This window comes from Pristiophorus japonicus, chromosome 1, assembly GCF_044704955.1.
Source record: "Pristiophorus japonicus isolate sPriJap1 chromosome 1, sPriJap1.hap1, whole genome shotgun sequence".
NCBI classification, from domain to species: Eukaryota; Metazoa; Chordata; class Chondrichthyes; family Pristiophoridae; genus Pristiophorus; species Pristiophorus japonicus.
The window spans coordinates 540,771,830-540,795,883 of record NC_091977.1 but is presented as its reverse complement, the minus strand read 5'-3'; the positions used below and the strand labels follow the sequence as shown (position 1 = coordinate 540,795,883).

Genomic DNA, 24,054 nt, shown 5'->3' with positions numbered 1-24,054 from the left:
ACAATCAAGTTTGATGCAACGGCCATGAAGATGGAACAGCAATGCACTGTGGAGTGTACAGGGCATGGCAGAGCACGAAAGACATCATGGCCATCCACTGCAGCCAACGAAGTCTTCAGTTGTACCAAATTTTGGGCCACTTGAAATCCGGCTTCTGTGGAGGAGAGAGTGGGACCGCCCCTGTGCACCGGCCTTCCCACTTTAAAAGCATCTATGCACAGGTTTGTGCTAACCATCATCCAACGTACCAAGTCTTTCGGCAATGGGGGAGGGACGAAGCGACAGGTGGAGGTGATCACTGGGAGTCGTAGCCTCAAACCTGCACGCAGGCGGCCTGTGGGCAAGTGGTCACTTGACTCTCTATCCAGGGCAGCAGAGGAGCCCTCTTTAGGACAGCACTGCTAACCCTTTATAAGGGAGGGGCCTAGAAAAGGTGGCCCAAACATTGCCTGCCCTTCCATTAATTGGCCAGTATACTGGCAGTTCAACCCAGTCTGCGGTCAAAAATATAGCAACAGTCAAAAACTTCATAACACAAGAAAACTTCTTCTCGAACAATGGAACGTTCGCATGAGCTGACACTACAAGACTGGAACGAAGGACTGCCCTTATTGCAAGAGAGCTGCAGCGTTATAACATCGATATAGCGGCTCTGAATGAGACAAGACTTGCAGAGGAGGGCTGCGTGAGTGAACTAGGTAGCGGCTATTGGAAAGGCAAGGCAGAGAATGAGAATAGGATCCACGGAGTTGGCATAGCAGTGAAGACTTCTCTTATGCAACAGTTTCCGAATCTGCCTGAAGGGATTAACGAAAGACTTATGAAACTGCGTTTCCCCCTGAATGCCAAGCGCCACATCACCCTTATAAGTGCTTATGCACCCACCCTTCCAAGCCCCGATGAGATGAAAGAGAGGTTCTATGAAGATCTAGACAGACTGGCCAGGTCCACACCTGCTGGGGACAAGTTGATCATCCTGGGTGATTTCAAGGCACAAGTTGGAAAAGACAGCAGGCACTGGAAGGGAGTCATTGGACAGCACGGCACAGGAAAATTAAACAGTAATGGCTTCCTCTTCTTGAGTATGTGCACGGAGAACGACTTGACTATCACAAATACTCTAGTCAGGCAGGCCGACAAGTACAAAACAACTTGGATGCACCCCAGGTCTAAGCAATGGCACATGATAGACCATGTCATTGTAAGAAGGCGAGACATCAAGGATGTAAAAATCACAAGAGCTATGCGGGGAGCAGAATGCTGGACAGATCACCGTCTAGTCAGATCCACTCTCCAGCTGTACATTGCTCCACTTCAGCGCAAGCGTCCAAAACCGAGCAGAAGTGCCTTTAACACAGCTAGGCTGAAACATCAGTGCTACTGTGAGCAGTTCCAGGGTGACCTCGATAACAGGCTGATGTCTCACGGACCGCTCATCGGCAACACCACACAGAAATGGACAAAGCTCAAACAGATGGTGACAGACTCAGCAAAGACAACTCTTGGACTTAAAAAGAAGGTACACCAGGACTGGTTCGATGAAAACAACGTTGAGATCTGCAAGACGCTGGATGAAAAGAAAAAAGCATACTTAGAATGGCAAAATGACCCTTCCTCAATTTCCAAGAGGGACCGCTACAGACACATGAAGAGCAAAGCACAAAGAGACCTTCGCCAGATGCAAGATAAATGGTGGCAGACGAAAGCAGTGGAAGTGGAACATTATGCTCAAACTCACAATACCAAGATGTTCTTCAGCGCCATCAAGTCAGTCCATGGACCATCAAAACCCAGCACTACTCCACTCCTTTCAGCAGATGGCAGCACTTTGATCAAAGATAGGACTGGCATAAATGAGAGGTGGAGAGAACACTTCAGTAATCTTCTTAATCGACCTTCAACAGTGAACGAAGAAGCACTTGACTCCATACCCCAGCAACCTATCAAAGAAGATCTTGATCTTCCTCCCAGCATGGACGAAATAAAGAAAGCCATCAACCAGATGAGTACAGGAAAGGATGGAATCCTTGCCGAAATCTACAAGGCAGTAGGCCCAGCAACTCTCGAGGCCTTTCATGACATAATAACTAGCATCTGGGAAGATGAAGACATGCCACAGGACTTCCGTGACGCTGAGATAGTTTCCCTCTACAAGAACAAGGGCAACAAAGCAGACTTTGGCAACTACAGGGGAATATCGCTTCTGTCCATTGCTGGGAAGATCATCGCCCGCATATTATTGAACTGACTCATAGCTAGTGTCTCAGAAGTAAATCTTCCAGAAACACAATGTGGCTTTTGACCTGGTCGGAGCACAGCGGACATGATCTTTGCACTCAGACAAGTGCAGGAGAAGTGCATTGAGCAGAACATGGACCTGTACGCTGTATTTATTGACCTCATCAAGGCCTTTGATACTGTCAACAGAGCAGCGCTGTGGTCAATCTTGACGAAACTTGGGTGCCTAAGGAAGTTTGTCCACATCATCAAGCTGTTTCATGACAACATGACAGGTGAAGTGCTCTCAGACACACAACCACGGCCCCATTTGCCATCTCAAATGGAGTGAAACAAGGTTGTGTACTCGCTCCAGTTCTGTTCAGCCTATTCTTTACCTGCGTCTTGAACTATGCCATAAAAGACTTGGAGTTTGGGGTCTACCTGAGATATCGATTAGATGGTTCACTGTTCGACCTCCGCCGCCTTGCTGCAAGGACCAAAGTACGGTAACGACTCATCCTAGAGGCACTCTTTGCTGACGACTGCCCCCTTATGGCACACAAGGAGAGTGACCTACAATTCATAGCAAATCAGCAAATTCATACTCAGCAAACAGAATTGTTTGACCTAACCATCAGCCTTAGTAAAACCGAGGTTCTCTATCAGCCAGCCCCTGGCACCACAGCACCTGCTCCCACAGTCTTCATCGGCAGTATACAACTAAAGCCAGTGGACAGCTTCAAGTACCTTAGCAGCACCGTATCAAGTGACGGGTCCTTGGACAAGGAGATTGATGCAAGGATCTGTAAAGCAAGCCAGGCACTTGGTCGCTTGCGCACTAAGGTGTTGAGTCACCACCACATCCGACAGTCAAGTAAACTGTCGGTGTATAGAGCAGTCGTTCTCTCATCTCTCCTTTATGGATGTGAGACCTGGACACCCTACAGGCGTCACATCAAAAAGTTGGAAGCTTTCCATATGCGCAGTCTCAGATCTATACTCCACATATGCTGTCAAAACTGGGTGTCACACTTTGAGGTTCTGGAGAGAGCACAATCAACTAGCATCGAGGTAATGATCAGGCGAGCCCAGTTCCGGTGGGCTGGACATGTCATCCGCATGGATGAGCCAAGGATCCCTCGTCAGCTTCTTCACGGCGAGCTCTGTGAAGGTCGAAGACACCAGGGGCGCCCCCGCAAGCGCTACAAAGATTGCATCAAGGCTAACCTCCAGTACTGTGGCATCCGACCAAAGGACCTCGAGAATACAGCAGCTAATAAAATCCAGTGGCGAACCCTCACGAGGACTGCCTGCCAGACCTTCGAAAAAAGCCGATGTCAACGCCTGCGGGACACTAGAGATAGACGACATCAGGTGGCAGTACTGTCAGCATCAGGCATATCGAACTTCCCTTGTCCGACGTGCAAGAGACTATGTGCATCCAGAATTGTCCTATACAGCCACTTGAGGACACATGCCATTGATGATTAGCACGTCAACGTCTTTGTTGGATACGACAGACTACCAAGAGATTACTGATACAGGTTGGACCTCCCTTATCTGGGGCTCCCTTATCTGGCACCACCCCTCATCCGGCATGATGCTGGGGGCGCATGCGCAGAATGCAGCTGACCTCTACCCCGACGCTGGGGCCGCGCCAACACTCGGTCCGCTGGGGCCGTGGCAACACCCGTTGGGGCTGCACTGACACTCGGCCTGCCAAGGGCCCACCGACACTTTGGGCCGCTGACCTCCCCTCATCCGGCAAAATCCCTTATTCGGCACAGGCCGAGTCCCAAGGGTGCCGGATAATGGAGGTCCAACCTGTACTAGCTTTTTATTTCAGATAATGTTTAATTAACTGAATTTAAATTCCACAGCTGCTGTGGTGGGATTTGAACTCATTTCTCCAGATCATTAGTCCAGCCATTACAAGTCCAGTAACATAACCACTGTGCTACCATTCCCTTAAATCTGTACCCCCTGGTTGCTGACCTCTCTGCTAAGGGAAATACGTCCTTCCTATCCACTCTATCTAAGCCCCTCATAATTTGATACACCTCAGTCAAGTCTCCACTCAGCCGCCTCTGTTCCAAAGAAAATAATCCCAGCCTATCCAATCTTTCCACATAACTCACTTGCACGGGTTCGACGGGCTGATTGGCCTACTTCCGAACTGTACTCATTCTAAGATTCTAGCTAAAATTCTCCAGTCCAGGCAACATCCTCGTAAATCTCCTCTGTACACTCTCCAGTGCAATCACATCTTTCCTGTAATGTGGTGACCAGAACTGCACGCAGTACTCTCTTCATCATCACAGGCAGTCCCTCGAGTCGAGGATGACTTGCTTCCACGTCAAAAAGTTCACAGGTGTTTCAATGAAGGACCTGATATTCCAGATCCCGAACTACATGTTGAAGGGTGGAAGACGCCTGTACGTGGATTTTTTTAACGTGTGGTGGCCGTTGCACACCAGCCACCACACGGGCTTGACAGAGCTAGGTCTTGGTCCAGTAGCAAGGATTACCCAAGGCGACTGGAGACCTGCTCTGCTGCACGGACCCAGTGCGCCCACATATCGCAATGTGGGCTGGCCCCTGCTGCCCCTAGGCCCTCGCCTCTCCTGGGCCCCAAACTCTCGCCTCTCCTGGGCCCCGATCACGTCCCTCTACAATCTCTCGCCGCTCCTTCGCCCCGACCTCGCCGCTCCTGCTGTACCTGTCCACGCTCCAATCACCGACCTGGTCCTTGATGACATCCCTTTTCACTGCCGTTGCTCTCCTGCTCCAGCACAAGTTGCTCCCTGGCAGGACCACGCTGCTCCTTCCGCTCCCCGGCCTGCTCCGATGGTGCTCGCAGGCCGGGGGCCCGGGATAAGGCATCGAGCAGCAACCTCCTTACAGCAGCACATCGCTTTGGAAGCGTGTCACAGATGGGCCCAGAAATTGGCACTGAGTCCGGGAGAAGTTCAGGGGGAGTCGGGGGCTGTGTGTAACAGGCGGAGTGGAGCAAGAACTGGTCTCAGTGCGTGGAATGAGTGGGGGAAGGGAGAAGCCATTCTCGGGCTGTCTGTGAACAGCGTGTGTCCCGGGCAAGGAATTGAAGGAACTGGAACAAATGTAAAGTTTCCACCACCTGAGACATAAGGAACAGTGCAACTGGCTCCTTGTACACACAGTACGTATGGTACCTATCGCAGTGTGCAGAGACAAGAACATAAGAAATAGGATCAGGAGTAGGCCATACGGCCCCTCGATCCTGCTCCGCCATTTAATACGATCTTGGCTGATCCGATCATGGACTCAGGTCCACTTTCTTGCCCGCTCCCCATAACCCCTTATTCCTTTATCGGAGCAGGCCGGGGAGCGCAAGGAGCAGCATGGCAGCCTAGCCCAGCAGTCTGCACGACCCTCGGCCTACGCAGTACTCTAGCTGTGGCCTAACTAGTGTGTTATATAGTTCAAGCATAACCTCCCTCTAAGGGAATGTTTCTTTATCCTGTACTTCCCCCCCCCCCGCCCCCCCTTCACGGATTTCCAAGGATGTAATCCAAGCATCCTTCAGACGTCTGTGGAAGATGCCATCTTTCTTCCGTTCCTCCCCCCTCCCATCCCCAAGAAAAGATCGCCGACCAGAGATTATTTTCTTGTTTAGCTAAAGACAACTAATTTAGAAGCTGTAGTCAGATAGTCTGATGAGCAGAAAAAGCAAAAGGAGGATGGAGACTTGCAGCACTGTCTATGAATAAAAGTTAGCAATTTATTATAGAAACATAGAAAATAGGTGCAGGGGTAGGCCATTCGACCTTTTGAGCCTACACCACCATTCAGTATGATCATGGCTGATCATGCACTTCAGTACCCCACTCCTGCTTTCTCTCCATACCCCTTGATCCCTTTAGCCATAAGGGCCACATCTAACTCCCTTTTGAATAAAGCTAACTAACTGGCCTCAACAACTTTCTGTGGTAGAGAATTCCACAGGTTCACAATTCTCTGGGTGAAGAAGTTTCTCCTCATAAGAACATAAGAATTAGGTACAGGAGTAGGCCATCTAGCCCCTCAAGCCTGCTCCGCCATTCAATAAGATCATGGCCGATCTGGCCGTGGACTCAGCTCCACTTACCCGCCCTCTCCCCGTAACCCTCAATTCCTTTATTGGTTAAAAATCTATCTATCTATGACTTGAATACATTCAATGAGCTAGCCTCAACTGCTTCCTTGGGCAGAGAATTCCACAGATTCACAACCCTCTGGGAGAAGAAATTCCTTCTCAACTCGGTTTTAAATTGGCCCCCCCGTATTTTGAGGCTGCGCCCCCTAGTTCTAGTCTCCCCGACCAGTGGAAACAACCTCTCTGCCTCTATCTTGTCTATCCCTTTCATGATTTTAAATGTTTCTATAAGATCACCCCTCATCCTTCTGAACTCCAACGAGTAAAGACCCAGTCTACTCAATCTATCATCATAAGGTAACCCCCTCATCTCCAGAATTAGCCTAGTGAATCGTCTCTGTACCCCCTCCAAAGCCAGTATATCCTTCCTTAAGTAAGGTGACCAAAACTGCACGCAGTACTCCAGGTGCGGCCTTACCAATACCCTATACAGTTGCAGAAGGACCTCCCTGCTTTTGTACTCCATCCCTCTTGCAATGAAGGCCAACATTCCATTTGCCTTCCTGATTACCTGCTGCACCTGCAAACTAACTTTTTGGGATTCATGCACAAGGACCCCCAGGTCCCTCTGCACCGCAGCATGTTGTAATTTCTCCCCATTCAAATAATATTCCCTTTTACTGGTTTTTTTTCCCAAGGTGGATGACCTCACACTTTCCGACATTGTATTCCATCTGCTAAACCTTAGCCCATTCACTTAACCTATCCAAATCTCTTTGCAGCCTCTCTGTGTCCTCTACACAACCCGCTTTCCCACTCATCTCGGCTCTAAATGGCTTACCCCTTATCCTTAGACTGTGACCCCTGGTTCTGGACTTCCCCAACATCGGGAACATTTTTCCTGCATCTAACCTGTCCAATCCCGTCAGAATTGTATATGATTCCATGAGATCCCCTCTCATTCTTCTAAATTCCAGTGAATATAAGCCTAGTTGATCCGGTCGGTCTTCATATGTCAGTCCTGCCATCCCGGGAATTATGTATTTTCGTGGTTGAATCCCTGCCATGTCTGAATAACTTGAGTGAGCTATCCTTACCCTGATATTCCTTTACAGAGCTTGAAAACACCAAATGACTTAAATTGGATTGTTTAATTAGTGGAGTGATGTGTTGAATCCTTTAAAGCTTGGGAAGATGAGATTTTCCGATCGGTAGTGCCTGGACTTGAACTCTAGAAACAGGGGCGAAAGTGCAATATCCCAACTGATTCAATGTGTATTTTTTTCAAATTAGTAACATTTCTAATAGAATTCTGCCAATTGTGCCTGAGGATCCTGATGCTGTATATCATTACTGAGTGAGAAGCAGCATTAACACTTCCATAAATCTAATTTAGCGTTCACTGAACATTAATGAAAATTATTTAGGGTATGTTTTCATAATTAATGACGGCCTATACGCTTCTGTTTCATTTTGGCTTTATTTGCTGCACTGTTGTGCAATGAATGTTTGAGCCGATAAAGTTACCAAAGTCTTGTTTTATTTTTATTAAAGCTTGCCAGGGAGCAACGGGTGAGATTGACAAGTCACAAGAAGTATTCATAGAAGTCCAGAAGCTTTTCAAAAGAAAGAATAATCAAATTGAGCAATTTTCCTTCCGAAAGGTAGGTTGGCACAGTGCAGTTTTCTTTTATTTGGCAAATTGTTAGAGATGAATGAACGTAAAATCTAAAGGACAATGGGTAATTTAAACTAATGTTTATTGCTTCTGTAAAATACGCAAATGAAAATGTGAAACTAATATGCAATTTGTACAAGTGACACCACCTTGCAACAACAACAACTTGCATTTATATAGCACCTTTAACATCATAAAATGTCCCAAGGCGCTTCTCGGACTGTTGTCAAAAATGAAATTGACACCGAGCCATATAAGGAGATATTATCATCATAGGCCGTCCCTCAAAATCGAGGAAGACTTGCTTCCACTCCAAAAGTGAGTTCTCAGCTGACTGAACAGTCCAATACGGGAATTACAGTCTCTGTCACAGGTGGGACAGACAGTGGTTGAAGGAAAGGGTGGGTGGGACTGGTTTGCCGCACGCTCCTTCCGTTGCCTGCGCTGGGTTTCTGCATGCTCTCGGCGACGAGACTCGAGGTGCTCAGCGCCCTCCCGGATGCTCTTCCTCCACTTAGGGCGGTCTTTGGCCAGGGTCTACCAGGTGTTGGTCAGCCGTCTTCTCTCTGTGGCTGAGGAGCTCCTCCCGGAGTCACAGTGAGACGTTAGGGTAGATGATCAAAAGCTTGGTCAAAGAGGTAGGTTTTAGGAAGCGTCTTAAAGGAGGAGAGAGTGGGGCAGAAATTGCACACTCTGTTCCTGCATTTCGATTTTGATAACCGACAAGGGAGGAAAGAAAACAACAATAAAATTATTAGACAAATCCAGCCAATCTTTTTCAAAATAAACCTCCAAAATCAATGAAAACGAATTCAAAGTAGCGGAAGGAATTGAATAGTGCCATATAATGTCTACTTCACGAGGCAGAATGTCCCATCCAAAAGACAGTACCTCAGCACTGCACTGAACTGTCCCCCCTAAATAATACAAGTTCAAATCTGTCGTGAAGGCTTAAATCTACAACCTTCTGACTCAGCTGAGAATGCAACTAACTGAGCCAAACTGACCTGAAAATGTTTCTTTTTCAAATCCCTCCATGGCCTCTTGCCTCTCCCGATCTCTGTAATCTCCTCCAGCCTTACAAGCCTTTGAGATCTCTGCACTCCTCTAAATCTGGCCTCTTGCACATCCTTGATTTTAATCGCTCCAACATCGGTGGCCGTGCCTTCAGCTGCCTGGGCCCTAAGCTCTCGAATTCCCTCCCTAAACCTCTCCGCCTCTCTCTCCTCCTTAAGATGCTCCTTAAAACCTACCTCTTCTACCAAGCTTTTGGTCACCTGGCCTGCTATCCCTCTGTGGCTCGGTGTCAAAAATATTTTTATTGATATCACGCATGTGAAGCTCTTTGAGATGTTTTGCTACATTAAATGCACTCTATAAATGTAAGTTGTTGTTGAAAAGGGAATACAGGTTGAATCTCCTTTATCCGGCACCCACGGGACCTGGCCTGTCCCGAACGAACGAGGGATTTTGCCAGATAAGGGGTGGTGGTCACATGTTTGAGTGGACTGCGCCTTTAAGTGCTGTTGCTGGGGTAAGTATGTGTGTGCGCTGATTGGCTGGACCGATAGTGTGCAGCGGGCCCCGAAGAGCCGGCAGGCCCCAGCAGGCCTCGAAGAGTCGGCCCAGACCCCCGGAGGGAGCGCTATGGGGACAAGCGGCCAGCTCGAGGACTGAGGCAGCCGAATGAGGAGAAAGATTATATTGGTGACGGTCACGTTCTGTGCCTGTGCCACCGCTGGCCGGGAAGGTTCTGGACAAGGGGTGGTGCCGGATAAGGGAGTCCCGGATAAGAGAGGTTCAACCTGCATTTGGAACTCAAGCTGGTGAATCTGATTTGGTAATAAGTTTGATTTCTGCTTTGAAATTCCAGTTGTAAAATTGAGGTGCATGAAAGTACTTTTTTGGATTTGCCTTTGAAATATTTTTAAATTATTTGCGATCATTAAATTTCACAATTTAACATTTGTGACTCGTTTTCTTTAAAACTTTTGGGCCAATGTTGCAGCAAAATTGTATTATAAATAGTTTTTAGATAGTGTCCAGTAAATTATAATCTTCGAAAATGGATGCTTTTAATTCACAGCATTCCCCCACACTGCAGGAGATACCTTGGGCAATTGGTACCCACTATGCATTGCTGACCTTTTCATTCAGATTTTTGCCATTTGTAGCTTTTTCATTGTCTGCATTATCAGAGATGGATTGTGTACACATTTATTAACTTCTTAGGCATTTAATAACTGCTACATTAAACAGTAGACTGTCTAATCTTTTCTCGTATCTACTGGTTCCAAGTTCACCGTGGACAGCAACATTGCTGTCAACACGGCAGTATGTAATGAGCAGCTCTGGACCAAGGATTACACACTGACTAGCTTACAATCAGGCAACACAGAAGCAGGCCATTCGTCCCATCAAGCCTGTGCTAACTCTTTGAAAGAGCGATGTAATGATGCTCACTCCCCCTGCTCTTTCCCCACAGCCCTGCAAATTTTCCCCCTCAGGTATTTATCCAATTCCCGTTTGAAAGTTGTTATTATTGAATCCGCTCAGCGCGTTCCAGATCACAACAGCTCTCTGTTTAAAAAAAAAATGCTCCTCATCTCCCCATCTGGTTTTTTTTGCCCTTGTGCAGGAGTACAGATGCTTGAAATTAATCCAGCGTCTATTTAATTAGAAAAATAATTGTTTATACAATTTGTTCTTTGTTCATAGATACAGGTCAGATTCCCCCCCCCCCCCCCCCCTCACCTCCATACGATGAAAATAGCAATTTTTATGTACATGAAAGAGAACTATCTGTTTGTGGAAGACTTGTGTAGATCTGCAAAATACTGTTGATGCTGAAAATCTGAAATAAAAACAGAAAATGCTGGAAATACTCAGCAGCTGTGGAGAGAGAAATGGGGTTAATGTTTTAGGTCAATAACCTTTCATTATATTTTCTGTTTTTCTATCCATAGCCCAGGATTGCCAAGATTAATGATAGATGGGTCAGTAACCAGAGGTCATATATTTTAAATAATTGGCAAAAGAACTGGAGGGGAAAGGTGGAGAAAATGTCTTCACACAGAGGGTTGTTAAGATCTGGAACGCACGACCTGAAAGGGTGATGGAAGCAGCCTTCCATCAATAGGAACTTTCAAAAGGCAAATGGACATGTATTTGAAGAGAACTAATTTGCAGGACTATGGCGAAAAAGTTGGGATGGGCAGCTTTCAAAGAGGTGAATTCTATGATTCTTCCAGTTCTGATGAAAGGTGAGGAAAAACGTTTTTACTCAGCGAGTGGTTAGGATCTGGAATGCACTGCCTGAAAAGATGGTGGAGGCAGACTCAGTCATGGCTTTCAAAAGGGAGTTGGATAAATACTTAAAGGAAAAATATTTGCAGGGCTACGGGGAAAAGGGCGGGGTGTGGGACTGGCTGAAGTGTTCTTGCAGAGAGCCAGCATGGGCATGAGGGGCAAAATGGCCTCCTTCTGTGCTGTAACCATTCTATGATTCTAGGTCATTGACCTGAAACATGGTCTTCATCTCTCCACAAAATGCTGCCTGACCTGATCATTTCCATCATTTTCTCTTTTCACTTGTGAAGATCTTTTGCCTTTGTAAATATGGAGAAACAAAGTTAAAAAACATTTTTGACGTGACGTTTGTTAACTTCTGTGCAGGCTGAAAGGTTTCAGAAAGAGAAGCCCACCAAAGATCTATGTGTACTCGCTGCCATTGAAGTGCTGTATTTGTGGAAAGCTCTTGCTAATTGTTCTCCCTCGAATCTGCAAAGAATGAATCAAGGTAGCCTACAACTTCCACATGTTTCATTGCATATCACACAAAGTACAGCAGAGAAATGGGCCATTCGGCACAACGGGTCCGTGCTGGTGTTTATGCTCCAAATGAAATTCCTCCCACCCTACTTCATCTGGGATGCGAGGGCTGCCCTATGATGAGAGATTGAGTAAATTGGGCCTATACTCTCTGGAGTGTTGAAGAATGAGAGGTGATGTCAGTGAAACACATTAAGATTCTGAGGGGGCTTGACCGTGGTAGATGCTGAGGGTGTTTTCCCCTGGCTGGAGAGTCTAGAATTAGGGAGCTTAGTCTCAGGATAAGGGGTCGGCCATTTTAATACTGAGATGAGGGGGAAATTTCTTCACTCAGTGGGTTGTGAATCTTTGGAATTCTCTTCCCTGAGGGCAGTGGCTGCTCAGTCTTTGAGTATATTCAAGGCTGAGACCGATAGACTTTTGGATTCTCGGGGAATCAAGGGATATGGGGATCGGGCGGGAAAGTGGAGTTGAAGTCAAAGATCAGTTATGATCGTATTGAATGGCGGAGCATACCCGAGAGGCAATATGGCCTGCTCCGGCTCCTATTTCTTAAGTCTATCTCCCCCTATCAGCATATCCTTCTATTTCTTTCCACATCATGTACTTACCTAGATTCCCCTGAACTACATCGATGCTCATCATCTCAACCACTCCATGTGGTAGCGACTCACCACTCTGAGTCTCTCCACATAACTGAAGTCCCTCATCCCTGGTACCATTCTAGTAAATCTCCTCTTCACCTTCTTTCCTGAATAAGAGCCAAGTTTTTGCATTATTCAAAGTCTGTTATACAAAAGTATCTTGGGTGTTATGACTTTTGGTTGGTGATGGAGATTTTTCATGATAAAATTTACCAGTACAGCAGGTCCGGATATTAATGTTTTTTTATACTGTACGAAAGTACCAGAGGCTGCAGTTCACATAGATAATGTGATGCTAAAATCTGTATGGAGGCTGACTAAATGGACTACTCATCATCATCATCATTATAGGCAGTCCCTCGAAATCGAGGAAGACTTACTTCCACTCCAAAAGTGAGTTCTCAGGTGACTGAACAGTCCAATACGAGAATTACAGTCTCTGTCACAGGTGGGACAGACAGTGGTTGAGGGAAAGGGTGGGTGGAGAGTCTGGTTTGCCGCACGCTCCTTCCGCTGCCTGCGCTTGCTTTCTGCATGCTCTCGGCGACGGGACTCGAGGTGCTCAGCGCCCTCCCGGATGCTCTTCCTCCACTTAGGGCGGTCTTTGGCCCAGGGACTCCTGGTGTTGGTGGGGATGTTGCATTTTTATCACGGAGGCTTTGAGGGTGTCCTTGAAATGTTTCCTCTGCCCACCTGGGGCTCACTTGCTGTAGGGGTTCCGAGTAGAGTGCTTGCTTTGGGAGTCTTGTGTCAGGCATGCAAACAATGTGGCCCGCCCAGGGGAGATGGTCGAGTGTGGTCAGTGCTTCCACTTCTGTGGACTACTGCTCCTTTGCTAAATCCCCACTGACTCATAATTGGATTGTTTCTTACCCACTACCAAAAAGAGGACAATAAAAATCTAGTTGTCATTGGAATTATGACGAATCTTTAGAGCCTTCCGCACAGAGTGGTTAAGGCGAAGAGCATAGAAGCATTTAAGGGGAAACTAGAAAAATACATGAGGAAGAAAGGATTAGGGTATGACGAGGCTCATCGTAACCAATTTTCAAAGTTTTGTTTCTAACATTGTGAACACTAACTCTGTCACGTGGCCAAGTGACTATCCCTCATTTATGAGCCAAATTAGGCAGTTGAACCATGTAATGAGTCTCTGCGTGTCACTTTGTTCAATCAGTACAAGCTGTTTTTGCACAATAATATAAACTAATGAACACACTTCCCAGCGTCTCTGGATCAACTTTTATAATTATCCTCTTGCATTCTAACCTTTTGACCTGGCAAAATTTTGATTTTGTACTTCCTTTTCAGAAACCTAACTCTCTGCAAATGTTTCTGTAAGTTTCCTTATCCGAAGTGAGTATTGGCACCGCTGTGTCAGCCAATGAGTTGGAGATAGAGCAGGACTGACAGCAAACAGTCTATTGACTCAGCAAACAGGGTCTATTTAAAAAGAGTCATAGCAAACTGAACTCATGACTGAAACTGCAGCAAAGTTTCTCGATGAAGTAGGATTATTTCTGCAGCGAAATGCAGTACCTGGAGGATAGTTGCATAATACAAATGATGTGCGTAAAATCAATCTTGATCACTTACAGCGGTGCGGTCTGCAGGCGTGATTGACGGGGGAATTACCCAATCATCTCTATTCTGGCAGGGACTAGTGATGTCTGACACGAGACTCCCAAAACAAGCGCCCTACTCGGAACTCCTACACGGCAAGCTAGCCCCAGGTGGGCAGAGGGAACGTTTCAAGGACACCCTCAAAGCTTCCCTGATAAGATGCAACATCCCCACCTACACCTGGGAGTCCCTGGCCAAAGACCACCCTAAGTGGAGGAAGAGCATCCGGGAGGGCGCTGAGCACCTCGAGTCTCGTCGCCGAGAGCATGCAGAAATCAAACGCAGGCAGCGGAAGGAGTGTGCGGCAAACCAGACTCCTCACCCACCCTTTCCCTCAACCACTGTCTGTCCCACCTGTGACAGAGACTGTGGTTCTCGTATTGGACTGTTCAGTCACCGGAGAACTCACTTTTAGAGTAGAAGCAAGTCTTCCCCGATTTCAAGGGACTGCCTGTGATGATGAGTGGTGTCACTATAGGCAGCCCTCCTTACCTTCGTGTTCACAAGAGGACAGCTTGTGCCAGATTGTGCCCCACCCCACACTCCCAACACAATGGTAAGAGGTGCTTATTGATTACTGAGTATTTACTTCATAATTATTAATTGATTGGCTACTGCGTTTCTCTTGGTGGAAACTACTTTCAATGCAGAAAACATTAGCATTTAGCCACCTCTCCTTGGTGCTTTATGTGAACAGAACATATGAATTAGGAGCAGAAATAGGCCATACAGCCTGCTCCGCCATTCAATAAGATCATGGCTGATCTTCGATCTCAACTCCACTTTCCCGCCTGATCTCCATATCCCTTAATTCCCCTGGAGTCTAAAAATGTATCGATCTCAGCCTTGAATATACTCATTGACTTCGAGCATTCACAGCCCTCTCAGGTAGATATATTCCAAAGATTCAGAACTCTCTGAATGAAGAAATTCCTCCTCGTCTCAGTCCTAAATGGCCAACCCCTTATCCTGAGACTGTGACCCCTGGTTCTAGACTCTCCAGCCCGGGGAAACATCCTCCCTGTCAATCCCCCTCAGAATCTTGTATGTTTCAATGAGATCACCTCTCATTCTTCTAAACTCCAGAGAGTATAGGCTCAATCTACTCAATCTCTCCTCATTTAAATGCAACTCTGCCAAGTCCTTTCTGTGGGAAAAATGGCACATGTGAGCATGGTAAACTCCCAGTGCTCATCCTTGTAGATGTAATAATGCAATGAAGGTATTTGGAAGAAAATATTTAATCTTTAACGGCATTGATTTGATGCTGTGTGTTCACTGTTTGTAATTTTGCATTAGTGCAATCTTTAAGATTAAATCTCTTATTTTAGTACTGTATGCACACTTTTTTTAAATAAAGCTGCTGTAGTTTTTAAAAAATGTACTTTTCTAAGTGTTCATCTTCTTATTTAATTTTTCTCTAAATAAGTCTGAATGCAACATTGACAGTGAATTGGGTTCTGTCTTAGACTATCTAATGTATCCTCTTTTATTCAGCCTGTCAGGAAATGCATGAGCCATTAACAATTGGGTTAAAACACCTACTGCTTGGTGCAATACACAAATGTCTAGGAAATTCAGATGGTGCTATTCAGGTGTGTATGGTATAGTTTGTATTTAACAATTCTGATCGTGTTGTAGTGCTTTCTGATTGTACCAAGAATTGAGCAGGGATATATTGGGCATCAGAGCATACTACAAAATAAAGTACAGCATGAAACTTGGGGATAAAATACATTTCCAATTGTATAATAATGTATTGTTAAACTAGAACTACGGGAATGATAGCATAGTGGTTATGTTACTGGGCTAGTAATCCAGAGGCCTGGACTAATGATCCGGGGACATGAGTTTAAATCCCCCCCACGGCAGCTGGGGAATTTAAATTCAGTTAATTAAATAAAAATCTCAAATGGGAACAAAAAGTTAGTATCAGTAATGGTGACCATGAAACTACCTGATTGTCGTAAAAGCCCATCTGGTTCACTAATGTCCTTTAGGGAAGGAAATCTGCCGTCCTTACCCGGTCTGGCCTGTATGTGACTCCAGACCCACAGCGGTGTGGTTGACTCTGAACTGCCTTCAGAAATGGCCCAGTGAGACACTCAGTTGTACGCTCACCACCACCTTTTCCAGAGCAATTGGCAATAAATGCTGGCTTTGCCAGTGACTCCCACATCCCAAAGTGCAAAAAGATTTTTGTCATTGCAGACACATTTACAGCTCAATTTTTACTGCTTTACACAAGGGATTGGTGTGCAAAATTAAAGCACATGGTATTGGGAGTAATGTACTGACGTAGATAGAGAACTGGTTGGCAGACAGGAAGCAGAGTCGGTATAAATGGGTCTTTTTCAGAATGGCAGGCAGTGACTAGTGGGGTGCCGCAGGGCTCAGTGCTGGGACTCCAGCTATTTACAATATACATTAACGATTTAGATGAAGGGATAGAGTGTAATATCTCCAAGTTTGCAGATGACACTAAGTTGGGTGGCAGTGTGAGCTGTGAGGAGGACGCTAAAAGGCTGCAGGGTGACTTGGACAGGTTAGGTGAGTGGGCAAACGCGTGGCAGATGCAGTATAATGTGGATAAATGTGAGGTTATCCACTTTGGTGGCAAAAACACGAGGGCAGAATATTATCTGAATGGCGGCAGATTAGGAAAAGGGGAGGTACAGCGAGACCTGGGTGTTATGGTTCATCAGTCATTGAAAGTTGGCATGCAGGTACATCAGGTGGTAAAGAAGGCAAATGGTATGTTGGCCTTCATAGCGAGGGGATTTGAGTATAGGAGCAGGGAGATGTTGCTACAGTTGTACAGGGCCTTGATGAGGCCTCACCTGGAATATTGTGTTCAGTGGACGTTCTTGCTATTGAGGGAGTGCAGCGAAGGTTCATCAGACTGATTCCTGGAATGGCAGGACTGACATATGAGGAGAGACTGGATCGACTGGGCCTGTATTCATTGGAGTTTAGAAGGATGAGAGGGGATCTCATAGAAATAAAATTCTGACGGGACTGGACAGGTTAGATGCAGGAAGAATGTTCACGATGTTGGGGAAGTCCAGAACCAAGGGACATAGTCTAAGGATAAGGGGTAAGCCATTCAGGACTGAGATGAGGAGAAACTTCTTCACTCAGAGAGTTGTTAACCTGTGGAATTCCCTGCCGCAGAGAGTTGTTGATGCCAGTTCATTGGATATATTCAAGAAGGAGTTAGATATGGCCCTTAAGGCTAAAGGGAAAGGGGTACTGAGGGAATGATCAGTCATGAACTCATTGAATGCTAGTGCAGGATCGAAGGGCCGAATGGCCTACTCCTGCACCTATTTTCTATGTTTACATCATCATAGGCAGTCCCTCGGAATCGAGGAAGACTTGCTTCCATTCTTAAAATGAGTTCTTAGATGGTTGAACAGTCCAATACGAGAACCACAGTCCCTGTCACAGGTGGGACAGATAGTCGTTGAGGGAATGGGTGGGTGGGACTGGTTTGCCGCACGCTCCTTCCGCTGCCTGCGCTTGATTTCTGCATGCTCTCGGCGATGAGACTCGAGGTGCTCAGCGCCCACCCGGATGCACTTCCTCCACTTAGGGTGGTCTTTGACCAGGGACTCCCAGATATCGGTGGGGATGTTGTATTTTATCAGGGAGGCTTTAAGGGTGTCCCTGTAACAATTTCCTCTGCCCACCTTTGGCTCGTTTGCCGTGAAGGAGTTCTGAGTAGAGCGCTTGCTTTGGGAGTCTCGTGTCTGTCATGCAAACAATGTGGCCTGCCCAGCGGAACTGATCAAGTGTGGTCAGTGCTTCAATGCTGGGGATGTTGGCCTGGTCGAGGACGCTTATGTTGGTGCGTCTGTCCTCCCAGGGGATTTGTAGGATTTTGCGCAGGCACATTTACAGTTGGCTCAATAACTGCTTTACAGTTTACCTGTTTACATACTTAACTCCAGCACAGTATTGGGCGTCTCAGCATTTAAAACCCACTCCCATTTTCCTCCCCTTATAGATGCATGGTGTTACCAATATACCGTAACACAGTTTTCACTTTGTAACTTGTTTTCTTCCTGCAGTTCTTCCAGTTAGCTATAAAAGATGAGCTGAGTCGTCAGAACAATGCATACATACAGCCGTATGCTTGTTATGAGCTGGGATGCCTGTTGTTGGAGACTCCAGAGGTATGGGGAATGGCTTTTATATATTTAATATTACATTCAAAACTCCAAGTTACTAACCGAACTCTGTGTGACTGCTCGTCCATTTTGCTGATTTATTTTTTAAACAATTACAGCACAAAGCAGTAACCATTTTTGCTATCAGTTGTATATTCACGCATCTGGAAGTACTGCTCATAACGGCGATGCATCGTTTTGAGAGCCACATTAATTTTCTGGGCACGAATGAGACAGATAAGGCTTTAGTTTTATTTTGCATTATTTCAGGATTCCTATGAATTTATTTTCTGTGTTTTTCCCAATGATTTGGTTATTCCTATCTGTGATCAAAGTTTCCAGAAAACTTTGTGATATAAAAGATACATTTTGGAAGCTGAAAATTGTGCCCTTAAGTAGGAGTTAGAATATAGATCAACCATGATCTCTTTGAATGGTTCCGAAAGGCCAACTACTGTACCCATGTAATCGTTCTTTCTCCTGCTCAAAATACATGAGTTATTAAATTTAAACGATAGTTTTCTCATGGAATGTTTCGGCACAGAAGTAGGTAATTCGGCCCATCATATCTGTGCATTTTAGTATTACTAATAACTTATATTTATATAACGCCTTTAACATAGTAAAATGTCCCAAGGCGCTTCATTCACATCATCATTATGGGCAGTCCCTCGGAATCGCGGAGGACTTGCTTCCACTCTTAAAATGAGTCCTTAGATGGCTGTACAGTCCAATACGAGAGCCACAGTCCCTGTATCAGGTGGGACAGACAGTGGTTGAGGGAAAGGGAGGGTGGGACAGATTTGCCGCACACTCCTTCCGCTGCCTGCGCTTGATTTCTGCATGCTCCCGCCGATGAGACTCGCGGTGCTCCCCGCCCTCCCGGATGCACTTCCTCCACTTAGGGCGGTCTTTGGGCCACTTTGTAAAACGTCCCAAGGTGCTTCACAACAGTATTACAGACAAACAACTAAATTTGACACCGAGCCACGGAAGAAATTAAGGCAGATGATCAAAAGCTTGTTTAATGAGGTAGGTTTTAAGGAGCGTCTTAAAGGAGGAAAGAGAGATAGAGAGGCGGAGAGGTTTAGGGAGGGCGTTCCAGAGCTTGGGGCCCAGGCAGCTGAAGGCACGGCCACAAACATTTTGTTTCTTTTTTTTCTGTTTTCCCCGCTTATAAAATATGTGCACTGAAAAGATTCCTAGAGGCGCAGCAGCCAACAAACTATGGCTTTTTAGAGTCCATTGGTGTAGAGAGAAGTTTCTGCTCCCATCGATTGTTCTGTGAACTCTTCATTCTACTCAAACCCGCTGATCATGTCGCTATATTATAAATGTGTTTGGAAATTGTAATTTTGTTGCACCCCAGCAGCACTGACATTATTTGGGCAAAGGGCATGTTGTTAATGCATTTTTTTTTTTCCGGCAGACTTTGGATAAAGGCAAAACTTTGCTCTACCAAGCCAAGGTAAGTTAGAAAGCAGTTGTCCAATAGGAGGATTTGATTTATAATAACGGTTATGTTTCTGTACCACTGACTTTGGTTGAATCCATGTTTGTAAGCTAGCAACCTCCCTTGCAAAGTGTATGATGTATTGCCCACATATGTGTCATGTTAAGCACACTTGATTCACTCAAATAGCGATAGAACCATAGAAATATACGGCATAGAAGGAGGCCATTCAATCCATTGCGTCTGCGTCGGCCGACCAAGAGCTAACCAGCCTAATCCCATTTTCCAGCTCTTAGTCCGTAGTCCTGTAGGTTACGGCACTTCAAGTGCACATCCAGGTACTTTTTAAATGCGATGAGAGTTTATGCTTCTACCACCCTTTCAGTCAGTCCCCACCACCCTCTGGGTGAAAAATTTTTTAAAGGGACCGAGCACTCAAATTTAAAATTAGGGGGAACATTGTTCAAAAGACGTTTTATCTTTATCTGAACGTGTGGATTGTGGAAATGTCTGGAAGAGGAAAAACCGGCGGTAAAGCTCGAGCCAAGGCCAAGTCTCACTCCTCCCGGGCCGGACTGCAGTTCCCTGTGGGCCGTGTGCACAGGCTCCTGCGAAAGGGGAACTACGCTCAGCGTGTGGGTGCCGGAGCCCCGGTCTACATGGCTGCTGTGCTCGAGTATCTGACCGCTGAAATCCTGGAGTTGGCCGGCAACGTGGCCCACGACAACAAGTAGATCCGCATCATCCCCAGACACCTGCAGCTGGCCATCTGCAATGACGAGGAGCTCAACAAGCTGCTGGGAAAGGTGACCATCGCTCAGGGCGGGGTGCTGCCTAATATCCAGGCTGTGCTACTGCTCGAAAACCGCCAGTTTGTCCAAGAGCAAGTAAAGCGGACAAGATTAAAGGGTTATGGGGAGCGGGCAGGGAAGTGGACCTGAGTCCATGATCGGATCAGCCATGATCGTATTAAATGGTGGAGCCGTAAGGCCTACTCTCCTGCTCCTATTTCTTATGTTCTTATCCTCGCCAGTTAATTCTCATTTTCTCCCTCTGCAGGAGGAGTTTGCTGGATATGATTTTGAAAACCGGCTTCATGTGCGTATTCATACTGCTTTGGCATCATTGAAAGAAGTCGTTCCACAGTGATCTTTGCCAAACAGGAATCCTCTTCGGTGCACACAATGGTTGAACTTGATCAGTTTCTGCACTTTATGCTGTAAATACACAGCAAAGAAAGTAAGAGCGGTTGGCCTGAACTCGTGAAGGCTGCATTAAACCTAAGCATGTCGAACGTCTTTGGGCGTGTGGGGCAGTTTCACTGGTAAATGTGAGATGCAACGGAGCTGCTGCTCCTTTATTATAGATAGTTAAACAGGCGGAGGCTTAGGGGTTCCAAGGATTATCAAGTGGCCTTGCTTGTTTCCTTTCACCACCCCCCCCCCCCCCCCCACTTTGATGACTATGTAGTCCAATTTAGACCCAACTCTAGCACCAGTGCAGTTTAACAAAGCACAGAGCCCATTCATGTCATTCGCGCAGATTCTAATAATGTGCTTCGGTTGAGGTAGAAGGTGGCCAGGAAGGAAGAAAAGTTCATGGCTTTTGGCCTGTTAATAGCCATATTTTTGTTGCACTAATTGTATTTATAATTTGCCTAGTCTTAACGCCATCGTTATTTTAAAACGTGTAAAATATTATTAGCACTTTTTAATCCCTTTTTGTATTAGACCCCACAGAACACCAGCAGCGAAGGACTTGAGTTCATTTCTGCTCAGGGTCGTTAGTTAATTATGAATGAAAGATGCAGTATCTACAAGGTCATTTTTGAAATGCCTCTTTAATCCTGTGATGCCACTACACTAAGATGTTACTTGAGATCTTCTGTGTTAGTGTACTTTAAAAAAAATCTAAAATACCTCAGTTGTAGATCAGATGTAAAAGAAACAAAAATAAAATGGTGAAATTCATACATTTGTAAAGGATATCTCTGGGAACAGGGTAATGGACATATGAAACTGCCTTGTAGCATCTCAGTGTCTAATTATCTACTTTGTCGTTCTATTTGTCATGTTATGACATTGGGTTTGTATACTGTTACTAGCATCTTACAGGGAAAACAAGATTTTATTCTGTATTAGATTATGCCAATGCCAAGATATTTATGGACCATTACCGGAGAGGTGTGAAACATTGAATAAGAAAATATCACTTGGCTGCAGATGCCACTTGGAAACACCATTGGTTTTAAAAATGTATTTTTTAAAAATAAATCTGTACTGAAATCTGAGACATGATCTAACGGCAATAAAATCAAACAAGTGTACGTCGTTCCTGAATAGTACACGCTTGGGTTTATATACACATTGCAATACCTTGTGCGGATTGTCCAGCAACCACGAATGCTCAATGCGCCCATTTTCTCCCTCTTTCCTGAAGCCGTGGCCTCCATGTTGCGGCATGCTTCTACAGGCACTGGTTGCCGTCTGGTACCTTGCCCAAGTGGCCAGTTGACTTGGCACAGACCTGGGGTCTTTCTGTCTAGACTAAGCAACTCCTTGGCGAAACTCGCCTGAACCGTTGCTGGTTACATTGGTTTATTTGTTTTCCTTTCTGAATTTTCAGCAAAGTGTAATTTGGAATCTGTAGTCCTGTGTTTCCAAACTGATGATGCTAGAATTTAACTCCCCTTATTTACACTATGTTGTATAATTCTATATTGTGGCTATTTTTGTTTTATTTTAGAGTAGAATGAAATAACTGAGGTTTTTGACATTTGGTCATGTGGGTCAAGTAATGTAATGTAAATCTTTCCAATTTGCTTACACTGGAGAATGTTATCAACATTATTGCTGTAGTACACATATTGCTCAGGGGGAAGGGAAATTAAAAAAAAAAAATACATGTTAACGAGTTGAATCTTGTAAATCACCCAAGAATTAATGTGTCCCTGGTTGTGGTAACTGTATTTCATACATAGAGGAAGAAATTGGCCACCTTGCATTGGCAAGTGACTTGATTACAGAAGGAGCTAGCACGTATAAATGTTCCCATCAGGGAACTTAAAACTTACAGTATTGTAACTTTTTCTGCCTGCCCATCACACACTAAATTATTGTGATGCTCATTGAGACCGGGTGGGGGGGGGGGGGGGTTGAGAACTGTGTACATGAGTGGAAATGTTGACTAACTCGACGGTGGTGAAAACTGTTACTGTATTTTTGACTGTATGTAGACTGCTATTAATCTGCTGTATTAAAAAAAGACACATGTCCAGATATGTCGTGGTTGATACCTACAAAGTATTGTAACTGGAATATAAATGGTGATCACACTGTAGTTAGTTTGAAACAATTTCAAAATATTTGATCAGAACGTTATGGGAGGAAAAAAAAAAATCAGTAAATAAAACTATTGTTTTAAGCATATTTCTATTATAACCTCAAATGTGCTATTGGGTAAGATTCTACATTAGAAATCAGTGTATACGCACACCACACTCGGTATTATCTGGGTTTCAGCTTCAACGCATGATATCCAAAATGTTAGTTATTTTTTTCAAACTTAAACTACCATACCAACCAAGTCCGTTTAAAAAAAATTGTTCTCGGTATGTTGGCGTCGCTGGCAAGGCCAGCATTTATTGCCCATCCATTGTGGTAGCTGGTGTGCAATGACCACCCCGCGTTAAAAGATCTCATGCACAGGCATCTTCCACTCCTCTAACATGAAATTCGGGACCTGGAACGTCAGGACCCTCATGGATAACTCCAACAGCAACAGATCGGAACGCCACACTGCCATAGTTGCCCAGGGAACTTATCAAGCGCAGGCAGCGGAAAGAGAGTGCGGCAAACCAGTCCCACCCACCCTTTCCCTCAACGACTATCTGTCCCACCTGTGACAGGGACTGTGGCTCTCGTATTGGACTGTTCAGCCACCTAAGGACTCATTTTAAGAGTGGAAGCAAGTCTTCCTCGATTCCGAGGGACTGCCGATGATGATGGTGGTAGTCATAGGTCTTCTTGAACTGCCGCCGATGTTGTAATGATGGTTCCATAGTGGCGTTGGGTACGGAATTCCGGGTATTGATGCAATGACAATGTCCAAGTCAAGATGGTGTGTGACTAGGAGGGGAACTTGCAGGTGATGGTGCTCCCATGATGTGCTGTTCTTGTACTTCTTGGTATTAGAGGTTGCTGGGCTGGGAGGTGCGGTCAGAGTAAAGTCTGCGAGATGCTGAAGTGCATAGAGTCATACAGCACAGGAGGTGTCTATTCGGCCCATCGTTCCTGTGCTGGCTCTTTGAAAGAGCTATC

The 24,054-nt window shown here is 45.6% G+C and overlaps 1 protein-coding gene across 1 annotated transcript in view; it reads left to right on the top strand.

Moving 5' to 3' along the window:
• ttc39c (tetratricopeptide repeat domain 39C) overlaps positions 1-23,163 on the top strand; it is a 140,211-nt gene extending 117,048 nt beyond the window's left edge. Inside the window, exons 9-14 of the mRNA XM_070896814.1 lie at positions 7,889-7,998; positions 11,688-11,811; positions 15,608-15,705; positions 18,184-18,288; positions 19,712-19,750; positions 20,795-23,163. Of these exons, the coding sequence (XP_070752915.1) occupies positions 7,889-7,998; positions 11,688-11,811; positions 15,608-15,705; positions 18,184-18,288; positions 19,712-19,750; positions 20,795-20,884 (566 nt within the window). The 3' untranslated portion in view covers positions 20,885-23,163. The remainder of the gene's footprint in view (positions 1-7,888; positions 7,999-11,687; positions 11,812-15,607; positions 15,706-18,183; positions 18,289-19,711; positions 19,751-20,794) is intronic.
• The last annotated feature ends 891 nt before the right edge of the window (positions 23,164-24,054 follow it).